At 58.7% G+C, this 18008-nt stretch overlaps 1 protein-coding gene across 7 annotated transcripts in view; it reads left to right on the top strand.

The window, feature by feature from the left end:
• Window positions 1–8938, top strand: part of DIS3L2 (DIS3 like 3'-5' exoribonuclease 2) — a 345141-nt gene extending 336203 nt beyond the window's left edge. For 6 of the 7 annotated variants that reach the window (XM_019445568.2, XM_019445569.2, XM_019445566.2 and 3 more), the window contains 7 exons: window positions 1468–1651; window positions 2240–2326; window positions 5320–5467; window positions 5860–5990; window positions 6161–6265; window positions 7652–7753; window positions 8436–8938. In XM_019445568.2, coding sequence (XP_019301113.2) covers window positions 1468–1651; window positions 2240–2326; window positions 5320–5467; window positions 5860–5990; window positions 6161–6265; window positions 7652–7753; window positions 8436–8564 — 886 coding nt within the window. In that variant the 3' untranslated portion in view covers window positions 8565–8938. Of the gene's footprint in view, window positions 1–1467; window positions 1652–2239; window positions 2327–5319; window positions 5468–5859; window positions 5991–6160; window positions 6921–7651; window positions 7754–8435 lie in introns of those variants that run through there. The other variant, XM_053903722.1, reaches the window with a different exon arrangement.
• Window positions 8939–18008: the final 9070 nt, after the last annotated feature.

Here is an 18008-nt window from a genome sequence, read left to right as displayed (position 1 = left end):
ATTCTACACACAGGGTTTCCTTCATGTACAAGGGCCAGCTGAGACCTGACCCTTCAGTCCTGCACCTGAGCTGTATCCCTGCCCCATGGTGGGCCAGTCCAAAGTCATCCCCACAGAGGAGGGGCTAGGAGTGCAGGCTCGGGTGGGCCTCCTCCCGAGACCCAGATCTGGCCCAGTCCCTCTGGTGGTGCTGTCGCCAGAGGGCCATTTCCAGCCCCTCTTCCTCGTAGAGAGGGCTTCTGGGAGATTGGTTTGTTCTCGGGGCGGCTTGGCAGGCCAGAGCCACACTTCTGCCCTGGCAGGCCCAGTCTGGGGGGAGGAGGGGCTCTGTCAGCTCATGCTCATTCTCCCCCCGCCCCCATCACTGGCTGCTTTTCTTTCCGAGAGCTTGGCCAGGTGACAAGGCTAACCCTGAAACATTACCCACACCTCCAGGAAGAGGAAGTGCGTCCCTGGCCTCCGGCTGCTTGCTGCCAGGGCTCCCGGAGCTTGCTTACTCCTTGACCTCTTCTGCCTCTGTGGGAGAAGCACGGGCTCGACATGCAGCTTGGGGGCCCAGATTAAAGGCAGGGGGGAGACCTCCCTGAACTGAGCGAGACTTTCCCTGTACAGCACACCCTGGCCACGGTGGCCACAGCATGCCCGAGCCCCCTTTCCAGGGGCTTCAGCTCTTATACGTGTGTGTGATCTGTTTATCCTCCCACGGGAGCCCCGGGTGCGGGAAGCAGCATATGGCCTCCTGCCCCAGATGTGGGGGCTGGGGGTGCTGACCTCAGGGCTATGTGATCCAGTTTCCTATTCTGCCTGCTCCTTTCATCCCCCATCCGTCCCCGGTCCTCTCCCTGGGTCCTTGGTGTACCTTTGTCTCTTGAAGCCATATCTGTTGATACTTGTTTATTCTAATTACACTTTAACTGTCTGGGATTTGGTCACCTCAACTGCACGTTTGCCTTGCCCCAGAACGGGCAATCCCTCTTGCCCTCTGCGACTCTCCTGTTCATCTCCCCTGGGGGAGAAGGGAGCCCTGGGTCTGCTGACCGCCTTCCACATACCCCCAGGAAGCCCTCTGAGTTCTCATGGCATACCTGGGTGCCTTGTTTTCGTACAACCGGTGCGCCCCTGAGTGTTCTAGGAGGCTAGTCATTCAGCAGAGCTCCTTACCGAGCACCTTCTTCCAGTCAGGTGGGGTTGGGGTGCTGGGGTGCCAAACACTGGGGCTACAGCAGGGAATAAGACAGATACCATCCCCCCGTCCAATCGGGGAGGTGGTGTGCAACCTCACACATCAGCAGAGAAGAGTGATACAGACTGGTTAGCGCAGAGAGGGGCCCAAGCAGGGGAACAAGCTGGGAGACAGGACAGTGTCTCAAGGCTGAGACTCAAGGGTACATGAGAGCCAGCCCACAGAGAGCCTGGGAGAGAAGGGGAGCAGCAACCCCTGACCCCTGCTGGTTCCCCCCGCTGCAGGCTCGTGGAGGAGTTCATGCTCTTGGCCAACATGGCAGTGGCCCACAAGACCTACCGCGCCTTCCCTGAGCGCGCCCTGCTGCGCCGGCACCCCCCGCCCCAGACCAAGATGCTCAATGACCTCATGGAATTCTGTGACCAGATGGGGCTGCCCATGGACTTCAGCTCTGCCGGGGCCCTCAACGTGAGTGCCGGGAGTGTAGGGGAGGGGGAGACCCTAGGGGAGAAAGCCTCCAAGTCACAGAGGCCCTGGCCATGGGCCATGCTCCCCACCAGGACCAGGCCAAGGGAAGCCAGTCAACACCCATCTATCCATGGGCAGGGATCCTGTGGCCAGGGATGGGCGGGGCTTGGGTCCAGAAACTTTCAGTAAGGGGCTGAGATGATTGGAAGCCAGAGAATGTTTTTTACGGTAAGTAGAGTCAAATGTTTCCTGCCTGGATCTAAGCCTTATGGGGCTTGGGGACCCATGACTTCAGCTCCGATCCCACGGAAGGGAGGCTGTTCCCATCTGTGCTGTAAGCCTGGGGTGGGCAAAGAAGCACCTTAGGTCAGACAACTGGAAACCAGTCTCTCCCTCCAGCCAATAAGACACGGACTGACCTCAGAGCAGGACATGGGCTGGGCCTACAGCCCACTGTGGCCATCTGAGCATGGTCGAGCCCCTCAGCATACCCTTCCTCCCCAGAGCCAGGTCTCAGATGGTCAGAGGGTGACAGGGGCCCCAGAGCCAACCCAGGCTTGACTGCGTATCACACGGGTTTGCTTCTAGAAAAGTCTGACCAAAACATTTGGAGATGACAAGTACTCACTGGCCCGGAAGGAGGTGCTCACCAACATGTGCTCCCGGCCCATGCAGGTAAGGAGGGGCCTCATCCCCATCCTCCCTTTTCTCTTAGGAGCATCCATGGCTTCCACACACACAGGAACTAAGGGGAGGGGTGGGAGCACCCCCAGGCAGCACCTAGGACAGGTGAGCCCTGGGCTCCTGAGCCTGATCTGCCTCCTACACAGACTTGCCTGCCTCATCTGCTCAAGGACGGCTTCTACAGGGCTGTTAAAGGGCCTCGTTTGAGCCTCACTGCCCCCTTCACGTGGCGTCTGGGGCTCTGTTTCCTAGCAGAAGGCAGGGAGTCCCCACAGGGTGTACGCTAAGCCTTTGGTGCCCAGTCGCCACAAACCAGACCAGCTTAAGGAAGGGAATGGGGCGCTGGTCAGCAACTCAGTTGGACGGGCACCCCGGAGGGGAGAGATTGTCTTGTCTCCTGCAGCAGCCTGCCCAGGGGAGCAGTCATCAGCCCCTACCACGGCTTCTGGACCCCAGGCAGAATTGTCTCCCTCTCGCCAGCTAGGAGAGGAGGATTTAGACCATGGGCCTGTGTCTGCAGGCAGGGTGACAGGCTGGCAGCCTAGGAGGTAGACAGTGAGCTTGCTCCTAACAGCAGGTCTCAGCCCTCTGGCAGGCACAAGCATCTTGGGAAGGAGCCACCCCACCAGCCTGTCAGGTCAGCGGGAGCCACAGATACTAATGGGACCAGCTCTGGGCCCCAGTCTGGCTGAGGGGCAGTGACAAACCATTTTTCAGGGGCTCAGTCACTGCAGATTCAATCTGTTCACAGGAACCAGGTCACCTCAGCTGGCCACAGCCGATTTATTTTCTGACAGTCATATTTTCTGCCAGGAATGGGGTCATCCGGGCCCACGTGGTCTGGCTGCCTTTCCCCTGCCCCCAGTCACAATTGTCTGCCCCCACCCAGCCCCTTAAAGCCACACAGAGGGGCAGGTGTGCCTGTGGCCAAGGGGCTCGATGTCACTCTGCCCTCCAGTTACTCTGAGATGCAGTAGCCCCTGGGTCCCAAGATCTACCTGTTGACTGTGCCGTGAGGGCTAATTGGGCTCCCGTTCCCTGCCCCCAGCCTCTGGAAGGCATCCACCTCCAAGGTCAAACTAGCCCTGGAGCTCCACGGAAAGGAGCCTTCCTCTCCCGAGTCAACCAGAGCCTTTAAATAGAGTGGACTTCTGGCCTTGCCTGCCAGTAAGTGACCTTAACAGCCAGCCTTTGTCTGGGGAGCTGATGGCAGGGGGTTGTTGGAATTTCTGAAGTGCCCCTGTTCTCCCAGTCCTGAGAACTGGGACAAGGACAGGGGACCGGGCAGGGGCGGCAGCAGTGAGCACAAAAGTCCCAAGTAAGGTGCTGGAACTGGGCACCAGGGCTGTCCCCGGAGCATCTGGTCCCTGGGAAAGCCACAGCCCTCACCCATCCCACCCTGCCCAGAGACCCCTTCTCCAGCCAGAAAGGGGACCAGGGCCTCCGTCCTCCTCACCCCTGATCATCTGGGCCGCCCCCGAGAACGAGGCCCGGACGTGGCTTGGAGTGGAGGCTGCTCCCACCTCTCCCGGGGACTTGCCCCGGACATAACCCAGGTCCCAGCAGGAGCTGGAGGGGAAGAGGTCTCAGGGAGCTGAGCCGGCCATCCCCAGCTGTGCCCTGGATTCCAGGGCCGACGTACACAGAGTAACTGGAGCCGCCTGTCCGTTTGGCCAAGTGCAAGGCGGGTGTGTGCAAACGGATCAAGTGAGCGAGCACACAAGGGCGTGACTTTGGCCCTAGATGAGGAACCTGTTCTCTTGCTCCCAGGCAGCAGCGGCGTCCTTGATTCCCAGCCCCGGAAGCTTGGGGACCGCTGGGCAAGCAGCCGCAGGGACGGTGGCCAAGGCTCCCGGACGGCAGAACCACTATGGGCCTGGAGCTACTCGCTGGGCCCCTAGAGAAACTTGGCCTCTCTTCAAGCACCCCAGTCACCGTTTCTCCCCTGCAGAAGGGCATTTTGAACTCAGACCTCTTGCGTCTTGGCTCGGGGCAGCTTGTCAGGGACAAGAAGGGCTGAGGCCGGTGGCTGGCAAACCTCTCCCTCCCTTGGCTGGTGCAGGGTTGAGTATGGGGGGTACAGAGGTGCCAGGGTGCAAGCATCGCCTCTAGCAGGACAGGCGTCGGGGCCAGAGGTCGTGAGGTTGGTCACAACAAAGACTAGGCCTGGGCCACAGAGGAAGAGCCAGGCACCCCCAGTCCATTTCATTCTGGGCGGGTAGTAGGAGTCCTGGGCCTCCTCTGCTACTTCCCATTCCGGCCGCGTGGTGGTGGCGGAGGTGGGCTTCGTGTCCTTGCAGAGCCCCGTAGCCTCCTTGGCGTCTGCTGCTGCCTCCACGGGACGTCTGCGGCCCCTTGTCCAGCATGGCCACAGGCCTCCCCTCTTCTCCCTGTTGCACAGTAGCTGCCCCATCCCCATCCCGTGGAGGGGCAGACCAGAAACAGCTCCCTCCTTGTTGCCGGCGGTAACAGCCCCGAAAACTCGGCAGTGGCCGGCTGAGGGGGAGGATGAGCTCCTCCCCAGCTGCCCTCACAATTCAGCAGGTGGGCGGCCCTCCCTGAGGGCTCGGGTGGCCGGTCCCACAGGGCTCAGAGGGAGGAGGTTTCCAACCATCCTGAGGTTTCCCGGCACCTCCTGGGCCCCACAGAGGCGGGGTGGGCCCCTTATGGTGCTCTTTGGCCTGTTCTGCGTGCTGCCATCACGAAGGGTCCGGGCAGTGCAGGGCAAGGCCCACGTTTGTCTTCAGCAGGAGAGGGGCATGGGCATCTCGTGGCTCTGCATAGCCTCGTGGCAGCCACACTGGTCCCCTTACAGAGGGTGGCTCCTGGCCTCCTCGGGCCTGTGGTCGGCCACCTGCAGCCTGGCAGTTCAGTCCACCCCCAAAACAGCCCATCATGAGACTCTGAGCATCACAGCCTGGCAGAGCAAACCCCGCCCTGACCCGGCCTGGCCAGGTTCTAAGACTCACCTCCCATCCCCCCAGATGGCACTGTACTTCTGCTCGGGGACGCTGCGGGACCAGGCACAGTTCCGGCACTATGCCCTCAACGTACCACTCTACACCCACTTCACCTCCCCCATCCGCCGCTTTGCTGACGTCCTGGTGCACCGCCTCCTGGCCGCCACTCTTGGTAAGACAGCACTGGGGTAATGCAGGCTTGTGCCCACCTGAGGGCTGCCCAGCCCCAGAGCGGGTCCCATGGCTCTATGTAGAGACTCCAGGGGGCAGACGGCCTGAGCAGCCGGGGAGCCTGGGCCCAGAAACGCCCTCTGTGAGCATGCTGGGGGTGGCTGCAGTGGGGCTCGCTAAAATCCGATATAAAAGCCGGGGCTCGAGGACCCCAACCATGGCTGCCCACCTTGCCGGAGCCTCCGGAGCTGAGCAGCAGGAAGGCCTCTGCCCTGCATGGGTTTCCCAGGCCCCACCTTGCCTGGGCAGGGAGCACCATGCTTCCCGTCACCCAGCCGTGGCCGGCACACGCACAGCACCCTGCCAGCTGCCCCGCACCCACCCTCTTCCCAGGCTACAGGGAGCTGCCGGACCTGGAACCCGACGCCCTGCAAAAGCAGGCCGACCACTGCAATGACCGCCGCATGGCGTCCAAGCGCGTACAGGAGCTCAGCACCGGCCTCTTCTTTGCCATCCTCGTGAAGGTGAGGCCACCGGCCTGGCAGCCCCTCCCCCTCACCTACCCCACTCCCCCTCCTGGGCACCTGTTCACGGGGCGCCCTTAAGGAGCTCATGGGCCTTCGGCAGCTGGGGTGGGCCCTGGGGGGGATGGCATGTCCTGTGGCCAAGCCTTGGCTAGAGCTCCGTCCTGCAGGAAAGTGGCCCCCTGGAGTCAGAAGCCATGGTGCTAGGCGTCCTGAACCAAGCCTTCGACGTGCTGGTGCTGCGCTACGGGGTGCAGAAGCGTGTCTACTGTAATGTGAGTGCCCACGGCCACCCAGGCCAGGGTTAGGGACCTTCCGGGCAGGCATAGTGCTGAAGCGCACCCACTATGACATGGGAGCCGGGGACCTCATGGCATCTGTTGAAAGCCCTCCCTCCTCTCACAGACCCACCGAGCTGCATCGACTGCACACTGTGCTTTCACTTGCGTGTCCCCCAACCCTCTGCTGGGGTCTCCTCCATATCTCTCTGGTATCTGGGGGTTCCTGGCCCAGGGACACACTAGCGTGGAGGATGGGAGCACGGCGCAAGGTCCTTGATGTCCTCATGTGCACTGGAGAATACAAGCTAAGGCAGTGACAATGGCATGCGGCAGCCGAGTGTATATACCTCCCTGACCTTGCTACCCTCTGCCACCCGGCACCAAGCCCACTTGTCGAGCCACGCCCGGACACCCAGCTGCACCTGCCTAGGATGAGGGATCCAGGCCAAGAGTCAGGCTTGGGCCCCTTCCCGAAGGACCCAGGCAACCAGAGAATGGGCCCCACCCTAACCAGTGCAGGGTGGCAGAGTGTGCAGGCTTTCGGGGCGGAATTTTTTATAGGAATGTGAAGGAAGGAAAGATGAGAGAATGATCCAGGGCCACTCTGGAAACTATGTCCCCTGAAGAGAAGGAAGAGACCGGCCCTTGCCTTGGGTCCTGCCCTGTGTGATTATTTATTCAAGGTTCTTTCCAGGGGCACTTGGTGCCTGTGCCAACGCCATCTGAGGGGCCTGTTTCAGCTGACCTTGTGGTTGGCAGGTCACCACCTGGCCCTTGACCCTGGCTTTGACTTTCTTGACATCCAGAACACTTGGGGGAGTGCAGAGCCCCACACATGGAGTAGAATAAGCATGGAATTAATACAGTGGAGCAAAGCGGAAGAGACAGAATGGAGTCCAGCTGGAATCAATCAGGGCTCTTGCCCTGAAGTTCATTGAGCAGGACAAAAGTTCAGGTCTAGGTCATCAGACAGATTTGGGTCTGCAGACAAGCCAGCCCTCGGCCTGTGTTAACAGACCCAGCACCCGCAGGGGGCGGCACCGCTCAGCCTTGGGTTCCCCGGTCCACCTTGGGCCTCAAGTAGACAGCCCCTGATGAGCTGTCACTCAGCCCCTGCCACTCAGCACTCGGTCACCCTCAGGTCCTGCCTTAACGGAAGATGGCCTGGCAGGGCCTTCCTAAAGCTGGCCGGAGGTAAGAGCCAAAGGTGGGGGTGGTCCGTAGTCAGAGGTCAAGCAGCCGTCTGCTGGGAGTGGGGCGGGGAGCTCTTCAAGGCCGGCCAGAAGCTGCCTCCCAAGCAGTGGGCAGCCTTTCGGGGTCAAAGGTGAAGAGGCGGCACGCAGAGCTTGCACCCCACAACACAGGCGTGTGTACCCCCAGGCGCTGCCCCTGCGGTCCCACCACTTCCAAAGGGTGGGCAAGAAGCCGGAGCTCACGCTTTTCTGGGAGCCTGAGGACCTAGAGCAGGAGCCGGTGCAGCAGGTCAGAACCAGGGGGTGGGGCAGCTTTTCCAGAATGCCACTGTGGGCCCGCCTGCCCCTCAGCTCTCGAGGAGCCTTCCTCCTGCGGCACCCCTGCCCTGCCTGCCCTGCTGCCCCTCCTGCACCCCCACCCCCACCCTCAAGCACTCAAGCTCCCGGTGGGCTTTCAGCTTCTACCTGCGAGACCCACACGGCTCGCCCACATTACCTCCTTCGGGCCACGGCTTTCCGGCCCTGCCTTCCCTGCCTTGGGGACCCACTGCAGGGAGAGGACGGGGTTCTGCCTGTCCCCGTAAAGCAGGGTTTTCATTTTGGGGGTCCTTTTGAGAGTCCGATGAAAACTGTGGACTCCCTACCCCAGAAATTGCACGTAAGGTCTTCCCCACAGCACGCTCTGAAGGCCAGCCCCAGACCCCGGCTGTTTTTGGGACACTGAGCGCTCACTTGTGCGCCAGACGACGGACACAGCTGTGTGTGCTTCCCTCACTTCCCACCGAGGCCCCCTGGCCTCAGTCCCTGAGCAGGCTCGGCTTACAGATAGGCAGACAGAGGCCTAGAGGGGCAGGGCGAGTGGGCCTGGGGCCCAGCTAGATGGACAGCGGCAGGCCCTTGTCCCTCCCGTCCCGCGGGACCGGCCCCTCACGACCCGTTCGGGTCACCACGCTGGCTCTGCTCTGCTGCAGGTCGTGACCATCTTCAGCCTGGTGGAGGTGGTGCTGCGGGCAGAGACCTCGGCCCTCAAGTACAGTGCCATCCTGAAGCGGCCGGGCTCCGAGGGCCTCCCGGGCCCGCAGGATGAGGAGGAAGCGTGACGGTGACGACGACGACCTCCAGCCCAGCCGCACCCCACCCACACCACTGCCCCACCCGCTGGCTTTTAGGAATAGGACCTTTTGACACCAAAGGGGATTTTTAATTTGGTTTTTAACAACTCAGGGTTTTTGTTTTTATTTCTTCGTTTTGTTTTATTTTTGCAGCTCAGTTTTTAAACAAATTGCAGAGAGGAGAGGATGGGGCCGGACGGAAGGCTGAGGCCCGGCTGGTGCTTAACCAGAGCAGAACAGGACCCGGTCCTCCCGGGAGGCCAGCCCCTCTTCTGCCTGCCCACCCACTGCCTTCCCCTGCCCAGGAAGCCGGGGGTTTTCAGCAAATCAGTGTCATGGAATAAAATCAGGTGTGAATTGCGGTCCGGTGTGTGGGGCACCCCTGGGAGGCCAGGGCCGCAGGGTGCCCCTGGGACCCACGACTGGGGACCTGGCTCGGGCTCCACCCCTCACAGCTGAGCTGAGATCGCCACCCTCCGGAACCTCTCTGTCAGTTCCAGGATGATTCACAGAGCTGGCCACATGTCACACTGTTGCCAGGGCCTCATTCCGGCTGATTAGAAATGTAATTAGTATGCAAGACAGCAAGCTCAGCCATCACCCTGCCTCAAGTGGCTGTGTCCGTCCCTGCCCCCACCACTTCCTCTCTGCCTGCTGGCCTCAGGATGGGGGAGGCACGGGTCCTATAACACCCCCCCCCTTCAGGTCCTAGGCCAGAGCTCTGAGTGGCCCTGTCCACACCCCCTTGGTTCAAGCTGGCCCCTCAGCACCTCCAGCGCCCGTCCCAAACCCTGGCAGCACCCCGAGGGGTCCTGGCCTGCCAGAGGGAAGGAGGGCCCTCAAACTGGCCTTCCCCACCAGGGATGGGAAAATGGGTGCCTGGTGGCCCTAGGCTGGCCTAGTCACCTGCCTGGCATCGTCCTGAGCGCCCACCAGTGGCACCGTCCTCGGGGACCCAGGGACAGAGATGGAGGGCCGTTGGGCGGTGCTGTCTCCCCAGCTGGCCTGACCACGGCCTGCACTCCTTCCCCACCTAACTGGGAAACCACAGATCAGCTTCCCCAGGAGCTGCCAGGAGCGAGGGTGAACGGTGCCCCTGGCCCCGGCTCCACCGTGCCGTTTCCTCTGGTGTCAGTATTAAGCCCATTTGATCCGGTGGCAGTGAATTTCCTTCAAAGAAAAACTCAGTACGATACCCGGGAGGAGGGCCTCGCAGGAAGTGGAGGGCTGATGGAGCCGCTGCTTTTGCCCACCGGCAGGCCATGGCCCGTCCTCATCCAGCACCGGGCTGGGTGTCAGAGGGGAAGGGAGGACACTGTTCGGTTCCTTTCTCTTCCTCCAGCACCCTAGCCAGCCTTCCAAGTGTCCATCTTGCCACCCCCCTCTCCGTTCCTGTCCCCAGAACCTTCTCCTGCAGCCTAGTATCTGGAAAGGAAGATGGGCGAGGGTCTGGTGGTTTGGCATTTGGAGGAGGAGATTTCTGGGTGTTTGCTGTCCCGGGCAGCCCGAAAGAGCCCCGGTGCTGTCCCCGAAGGCCTCCCATGGAGCCTGGGAGCTGGGGGCAGGGCAGAGCCCCCACGGAGTGGCACCCCTCAGGGCAGCGGTGTGTCAGAGCAGCCGGGCTCCCTCTCGAGCAGCGTGGACTCAGACCGGACCCCCCTCCCGCTGCTCCAGTGCCCCCCGAGCCCTGGAGAGGCATAGCCAGCTTGGTCAGCAAAGATCTTGGCTCCCAGCACTCGCTTGGGAGTCGCCCTGATGCACTCTGGAGCCCTGGGGGCCATTGCAGCCCCAGCCCACCCCCACCCCATTTGACAGAAGTGGAAACTCTACCCAGCAAGGAAGCAGGTCTCTGGCCAGAGTGACACAGCGAGACTGCCCAGCCAGGACCAGGGCTCAGGCACCTGCCCGCCACTACACCCCCACTGCCTGTGGGCCCAAAGGAGGCGGCCCAGCGCCCTCCCCAAGTCACCGGAGTTCGTCTTCATCCCCTCCCCCGGCACACAGGGCTCTGGCAGAAGCCCACAGAAGGGGCCGCCCCTCCTGTGTCCCCACGTGATGGAGCTCTTGACAAAAGGATGACCAGCACAAAACCTCGTCAAAAAGGAAGACTCGCTCATCCCTTCGGCTGCTCCAGAACCACTGCATGCTAGTACAGGCAGGAGCCCCAGACCCCACGCGAGGCCCTGTCTTTCTCACAGGGCCGCGTCGGATCACCGTGCGGGGGGAGGCGTCATGCAAACAATGTCACTACAGGACGAGGCTCTAGCAGAGCTCCGAGGCTGGAGAGCGTATTCCCAGCCATGAAGGGACAGTAGCCAGGTGACACATGGGCCCCACACGGGTGAAGAAACTGAGGCTTGGTGGTATTGGACTTAACCACGAGCTGTGAAGGTCAAGGTCATTAGGGTCAGAGAGCACTGAGAGGATGTGCAAGAAGATGCTGGAAAAGGAGACTGCATGGACCTTCTGAGCTGGCCGGAGACTGCACTCCAAGGGCCGTGAAGAGCGACTGGAGGTTTCCAACCAGAGCTGTGCCACAGTATGGCCTCTGTGCCTTCAGTCAGCCGTATGTTCTCGGGGCTGCTGTCCAGAGGGGACTTGTGTCACTAGTGCGGCAGGTGGTGGTGATGGCATGAAGGTAAAGCAGGAGAGGGAGGTCGATTGTGGGCAGAGCCTCAGGGAGCAGACTGCTGGCTATTTTCAGGCACGGGCCCAGAAGTCCAGTGCCATCTGGATGGTGGAGGGCGTGGGAGGCTGGAGCACAGGAGAGCCAGCGAGCTGGGACAGTGAGGACTTTCCTCACGGGAACAGATGAAGGGTGCAAGCCAGCTAGTGTCTCTGCTGAGAACAGACCTGGGACATGGGGTGGGGGGGAGGTGGGGGCAGTACAGAGGCTGGGCCGGGGCTGGAGGGCTGGAGGGGGGGGGGGGGGCGCAGCAGTAGGGGTAGCGGCAACATTGGGCTCCCCACGGAGGAGGCAGGGAGGAGTGCCCTGGGGGAGTGGGGGCAGAGGAGGGGTGGGGACAACAAAGGCCAGAGGTTGGATTCCTTCTGGGGACAAGAGAGCCTCAAATGCTGCTGCCCGGGGTTGAAAGCATGAGGCAGAGTCGTGCAGCGCGTTGGGGCCACGCAAGTGGTGCAAAGCAGCAATCCTCGCAGCAGCCGAGACAGGAAGCACCCCAAGTGTCCGCCAGCACAGGAGTGGATAAAGATGTGTCGCATACACACAACGGAATATTACTCAGCCACGAGGGAGGACATCCTGCCAGCTGTGACAACATGGGTGAATCTGGGTGACATCACGCTAAGTAAAGTGTGCCAGGCACGAGACAAATACATGTTCTCACTTATGTGTGGAGTCTAAAATCATCAAATGCGTAAAAGCAGAGCAGAATGCTGGTTTTCAGGGCCAGCCGGGGCAGGGAGGAAGAATGGGGAGGTGTTGGTCAAAGGGTACGAAGTCTCAGTTGTAAGACACGCAAGTTCCAGGGACCTCGCGTACAGCATGGTGATACAGTTAACGATACCGTGTCGTGTGCTCGAAAGCTGCTAAGAGGGTAGATCTTCAGTGTCCTCACCACAGAGAGAAAATGATCACTATGAGGTGATAGATATGTTCATTAGCTTGATTGTGGTGGTCATTTCACAATGTATACATATTATCAAAACACCAAGTTGTACATCTTAAGTGTATACAATTCCTATTGTCAATTTATACCTCAGTGACGCTGCTAAATAAACAAATAAATACAAATGGCGTCTGTGTGCCTCCCCCTTAAATCTGGACAGGCTCAGTGGCTGCTAATAGGCGGAAATGTGGCAGAAGTGACCCTGTGCTAGTTCCGAGGCCCAGGCCTTAGGAAACTGGCAGCTTCCACTCCCATTCTCTGGGAATCAGGCTGCCATGTTGTGAGGAAGTTCGAACAATTCTGTGGAGAAGCCCTCAGGGAAAGGAGCCCGTTTATCAGCCACGTGATGGAGCCACGTTGGAAGCAGACCCCCCATGTCCCCTCCCGCCACCCCAGCTGAGGCCCCAGAGATCAGACACAAACTGTCCCCTCCAAGCCCTGCCCAGATTGCAGATCTGTGACCAATAAATGTTGTTTAAGGTTGTTTGGGGATGGTTGTGATACAACCATAGATACCGAGAACAGAATATCAATAGAATATGTCCACGGAGCTTAAAGTTAAAAAATGAAGAAGTAAGTCATTTAGAAACAGAATGTCAACACAGAAAGCCAAGAGAGGGGAAGGTGGCTGCCTCTGAGATGGAAAAATGGAGGGAGAGAGACCGAGAACTGCTGTTTTTTGTTTTGTTGTAACAAACCTTACAGATCTATATGATAGTTTAAAACTGTATTCACATATAACTTGGATAAGAATAAAAACAAAAACAGACCACCCCCCCCCCAAAAAAAAAATACTTTTCCTTAGCAAGAATGGATCTATAACTGGTTTAAAAGGCTTTTTGTACATTCAGCAACAGGGATGTTAAACAGTCCATCATTCCCGTCACTAAGATAAAATTCCTGCCAACAGGTGGCCTGATACTCCCAGTGAGTTCAAATGCTGCCTAAGGCTTCTACGAAAGACTCAGGTGGCAGTCTGGGTTGCGACAGGTCTCAGTTGCCTCAGTGGAGCCGCTAGGGACCGTGTTGGCTCCATGTCTGAGCCAAGGTCAAGGTGTCCAGGTTGAGAAGCTAGGCCCTGGGCAGCGAGGCAGCCCAGAAGCCGCCGTGCCATCAGTCAGGCCGGGGGGAGAGACAGAAATGCTGATGGGAAGGCTGCTGGCCCTGCGTGGTGGCTCCTCAGGAGGGCTGACCTTGGGCCCGGGCTGGGCACTGACCACACAGGCCCAGTGCACGGGTCAGATCACAGATTTCAGGGTCGATTAGAGTTGAGAGGGGGGTTTGAAGTAGGCGAAAGATGTAAGCCCTGGTGAATGGAAGGAGGAGAAAGACCCCTTTCACGGCAATAAAGAAGATTCTGGAGATGCGGGGAGGGTACTTTAAGCACTTGGAATGATGACTTTGAATTTGCACATAACTGAGGTTACAAATTTAAAACCTACTGTAAATCTCTTTGAACCTTTTTTTGAGTTTTTATGGTTTGGGGATTTTTTTTTTAATATATAGAAAGCAATTTTAGGGGGGAAGTCCATTTAAAGCATTTATTTTACTTAAAGTTGTTTGCCTCAAACGGTTTTGTGAATGGCGTTGTGTAATGTTCACAGATTGTTCACTGCTCGGTTCTGGAAAGCCTTTAGCTAAATGTTGAAGAGGCAACAGAAACGGAGGTACATGCCTGCTCTCATATATTTCACCTTAGTAGATTTTGCCAACTAACCAAGGTGCTCTTAGAATAAGACTGTCCTGCTTCTTAGGATACAAAACTCAGAGTTACATTACTGCATACAGTTAGAGGAGTGAGCTTTCTTTCCCTCCCATTGTATATCCACGACCAAATCACCTGTCAGCCATGGAGGTGTCTTTCCTGCATCACCCTAAGAAGAATGACCTTGAGCCATGGCTCAAGGAACAGCCACCTGCCCGCCCACCCTGCCCTTGCCACCGCTGCCACCACAGGGCAGAGGAGAGGCCTGACCTCGGCCCACTCGGCCAGCCCACTCCTGTACCCCCACCCTGGGGCAGGCTGAGACCCCGGGGAACCATACGGGAGGGGGATGTGGTGATGTTTCCTGCCCTGGTGGTGGATGGTCGGTCCCCTTATCTGTACCCCATCCCACCCCCACAAATATGTGAGCCAAGTTCCCCCACAGAAGGGCCGCCTCCCACCCAGGTAGGTAGAATGGCCCAGAAGGAGGCCTTGCCGACACAGACCTCAATTAGGAATTTTTTAATACTTGTTTTCTAGGAATAAGCCACTTTGCCTAACATTTGGCCCGTTGGCTTTCAAACGCTCAGCTTTGATGACGTTCAAGACCTGACCTGCCTCTTTTCAACGATTAGGGTTGAATCCTCCCTCCTCCCCCACTCCAGGATTGCCTCTGTCCCACGGCCCTGTGCTCACAGCCCTATGACATCAGTACTAATTATATTTTTCCATTTCGCAGAGGAGGAAATTAAGGCTCGGGCGAGGTTAAGTACTGAAGGACACCCATGCTAAGTGCTGGAGACCCAGCCCAGGCCCCGACTCGCTGCCGTTGGACCCTTTGGTCTTTGCCAACCTGGGGGTCTGTAACGCGGTTTATTCCGCATCAGTCGAACACCTTTTTGCTGTCATCCCGTGTGAAGAAGCTGTCCAGCAGGAGGAGGAAAGGGAGCTCGGCGAGGCTGGCAGAAAAATGGCCACTGCAGAAGAGGGATTTGGGGAGGGGCTGCTTCGAGGGGCTTTGCCGGGAGGGAGCCTCGAGGAGGGCGGGCACTGAGGAGAGGGCGGATCCCTCGGGCCAAAGTGCAGAAAGCCACGCCAGGTCCCAGAGTCCCTCCTCCACCGTGATCACCAGCTTTCCTGTGCCAGTGACTCCTCCGCCTGCCTCTGCCTGTGCTTCCCCCACCCCCTCCAGCGGCACCCTGGAGGCTGACCTCAGCCCGGCCGCCCCTCCTCTTCACGCCCTCCTCCGCCTTCCCGAAGCCCAGCCGGGCACCAATCCTCCAGTCGGTCAGTGGGGACTGTATCCAGGCTTCTCTCCTGCCCGGATTCCCCAGCATTACTTCCCGCTCCTCTCCCGGGTGGTCTGACGCTGGCAGGGGAACCTCGGTTCTTCCCCTGGGACAGCGTCCAGGAATATAGCTCAGTTTACATACACCCCCCCGCCCCGCCACCTCTGGACAGGAAGCCCCTCGCTGATTGGGCCTGATTTGACTCCTCTAGGTCTCCAGGATGACTTCATGTGGTCAGGGCTCAAGAGATTTACTGAATAGAATGGTCTCCTTTAAACAACGAGTAGCTGCCCAGCTTCTGGTTTTTGCCTCCGGGACCCTCACTGAGACCTTGAGCCAGTGTGGCGAGGACAGCTGCAATGGCCCCGTGAGCATCTGAGGGCTTCACCTCCTGAGCCTCAGTTTCCAAGGCTGGTATAATGGGCTCCCTCTATTAACAGTTGTCTTCTGGGGCCTTCCTTTGGGCTTTGCAACCTCTCTCTGACCCCTGACACCAAGCTGGTGCTGACCTTGTGCGGGTCACAGTTCTCAGCGTGAGGGCAAGTGACTTGGTATGGTGTAATCCCTGGGGTTCCCAAGTGTACCCCAGCATGCACTTAGCTCAGCCTTAGATGCACTCAGTTTCGCTGAGCCCCAGAACATATCTCGGCAAACTTTTCCCCTCCACGGTCCCGGGGATGCCCCCAAGGTCTGTGCTGTCTCTGGTTCCTTCCAAAGGCCCCCAGGGCCATTCTCCAGTCAGTGCCCATCTGCTCCTGGGGAAGGGCAGAGCCTAAGTCTCTTGAACCTGGAACAGGGGCCAGAGACACCCAAACCACAGAAAGGCAAGGGCTTCTCACTCCCCTGCTGCCAGTGCTTTTCACGTGACCCCCTAAGAACTCTCTCATTGAGCCCGTGACCCTGGCCATGGCCGCTGCTCTCAGCTGAGTGCTCCTTCCTTGTCCATCAGCTCCCCAGGCCACGATGCAGCTAAATGCTCCATGAGCAGCATGGTCCCCGTGACTTTCTTGATGGCCCCCTGCTCAGGCCAGGAGGAGAGGCAGGCGGGCCAGCCTCCTCTCCTAGCCCCAGAACTGCACAGGCAGGCCTGGCCAGAGAGGGAGACACGTCATCAGAGGTGCAGTGCCAGTGTGGCTGGGAGGGGCTGACATCTCTGCCCTCACCCGGTGCCCTCCCTCCTGCCTGCCAGACTCCCAGGTGGCTTCAGGAGGCTTGGTACCCCCTGATCCCAGGAGGTCTGCCCATGAAATGAGGGCAAAATACAACTTGTGTTCGCTTCCAGCACCCCCGCCTGAATGGGGACACTCCTGCTGTTTCGACAGGGCTGGTGGGAGGTTCAAATGGGAGACACTGCCCCTAGAAAGAGATGCCTCGGTTTCCCCCAAAGTGTTCCCCATCATGCTGAGGGGTGTTGTCTTTTGGTGATCAACAGCCATTCCCAGCTCCTGCCATGCTCCCCCTGAGTGGCAGGGCCGTCACTACATTTCCTAGGGGTGGTGTCGCGGTGAGATCAGGAGGGCAGGAGGCAGAAGGAGCCATTCCTCCGTGGGGCAGCGGCAGCTGCTACAGGGTAGGCAGGCTCAGCATCACCCTGGGTGCCTACCCGCGCCCTGTGCTGGGGGCCGAGAAACACCCTGAACAGCCACCGGTGGTAGATGAGGACAACGGTGGAGGGTGCCAGGGCTCCAGATGGGGCCCTTCAGGGCAGGCCCTTCCTTCCCAGGGAGCAGACACACCAGGACAACCAGACTGTCGGCTGCACAAAGCAAGGCAACTCCCGGCCTGAGCTAACAATTACCCAAGAGACGTTATCTCTTTTTTTTTTATGTTTATTTATTTAGGTTTTTTGTGGGGGGGGTGGGGGGGAGGGCACTAGTGTGGGAGGGGCAGAAAGAGAGAAGGAGAGAGAATGCCAAGCAGGCTGTGTGCTGACAGCACAGAGCCCGACACGGGGCTCGATCTCACAAACCATGAGATCACGACCTGAGCTGAAATCAAGAGTCAGACATTTAACGGACTGAGCCGCCCAGGCGCCCCAAGAGGCATTATGTCCTGCTCCACACCCAGAAAGACCAGAAAGAGCTTGCTGCCTGCTGATTTGTCATCCTGGGCCGCAGACGAAGGACGATAACCAGATGTCATCACAGGTGATTCAGGCCCAAAGGCGCCTCCCTGCGTGGCCTTCCTGGTGGCCCCGCACAGCCGGGTCATAGCTGCAGGCTTCGAATGTGGACGTACTTTGTTTACTGCCCGTGACATGTGTATGTTTCGTCTCCAGTCCCGCTCAGGCACGTGACAAAGTTCACAAGAAACAGGAGCCGGGGCGCCTGGGTGACTCAGTCGGCTGAGCATCCGACTTCGTCTCAGGTCATGATCTCACGGTCCGTGAGTTCGAGCCCCGCGTCGGGCTCTGCGCTGACAGCTCAGAACCTGGAGCCTGTTTCAGATTCTGTGTCTCCCTCTCTCTCTGCCCCTCCCCTGCTCATGCTCTCTCTCTTTCTCTCAATAATAAATAAACGTTAAAAAAAAAAAAAAAAGAAACAAGAGCTGATCACAAATGATGATTGCCTAATGTCATCCTAGGAAGGGCTTACGGTCACGGTCCTGGGGATTTATTACAGAGAAATGAAAACGTATGTTCCCCCAAAACCTGAATGAATATTCATAGCAGCTTTATGTATAATAGCTCAAACTGGAGTCAGCCCAGATGTCTGTCCTTAGACATTCACACATCTAAACACTGTGGTCAACCCATCCTACAGAAAACACTCAGTGACACAAAGGAGTCAACTATTGATATGCTTGGATG

This window comes from Panthera pardus, unplaced genomic scaffold (genome assembly GCF_024362965.1).
Source record: "Panthera pardus isolate Hobbes unplaced genomic scaffold, ASM2436296v1 HiC_scaffold_10, whole genome shotgun sequence".
Lineage (NCBI taxonomy): Eukaryota > Metazoa > Chordata > Mammalia > Carnivora > Felidae > Panthera > Panthera pardus.
This window is presented reverse-complemented; position numbering and strand designations above follow the sequence as displayed.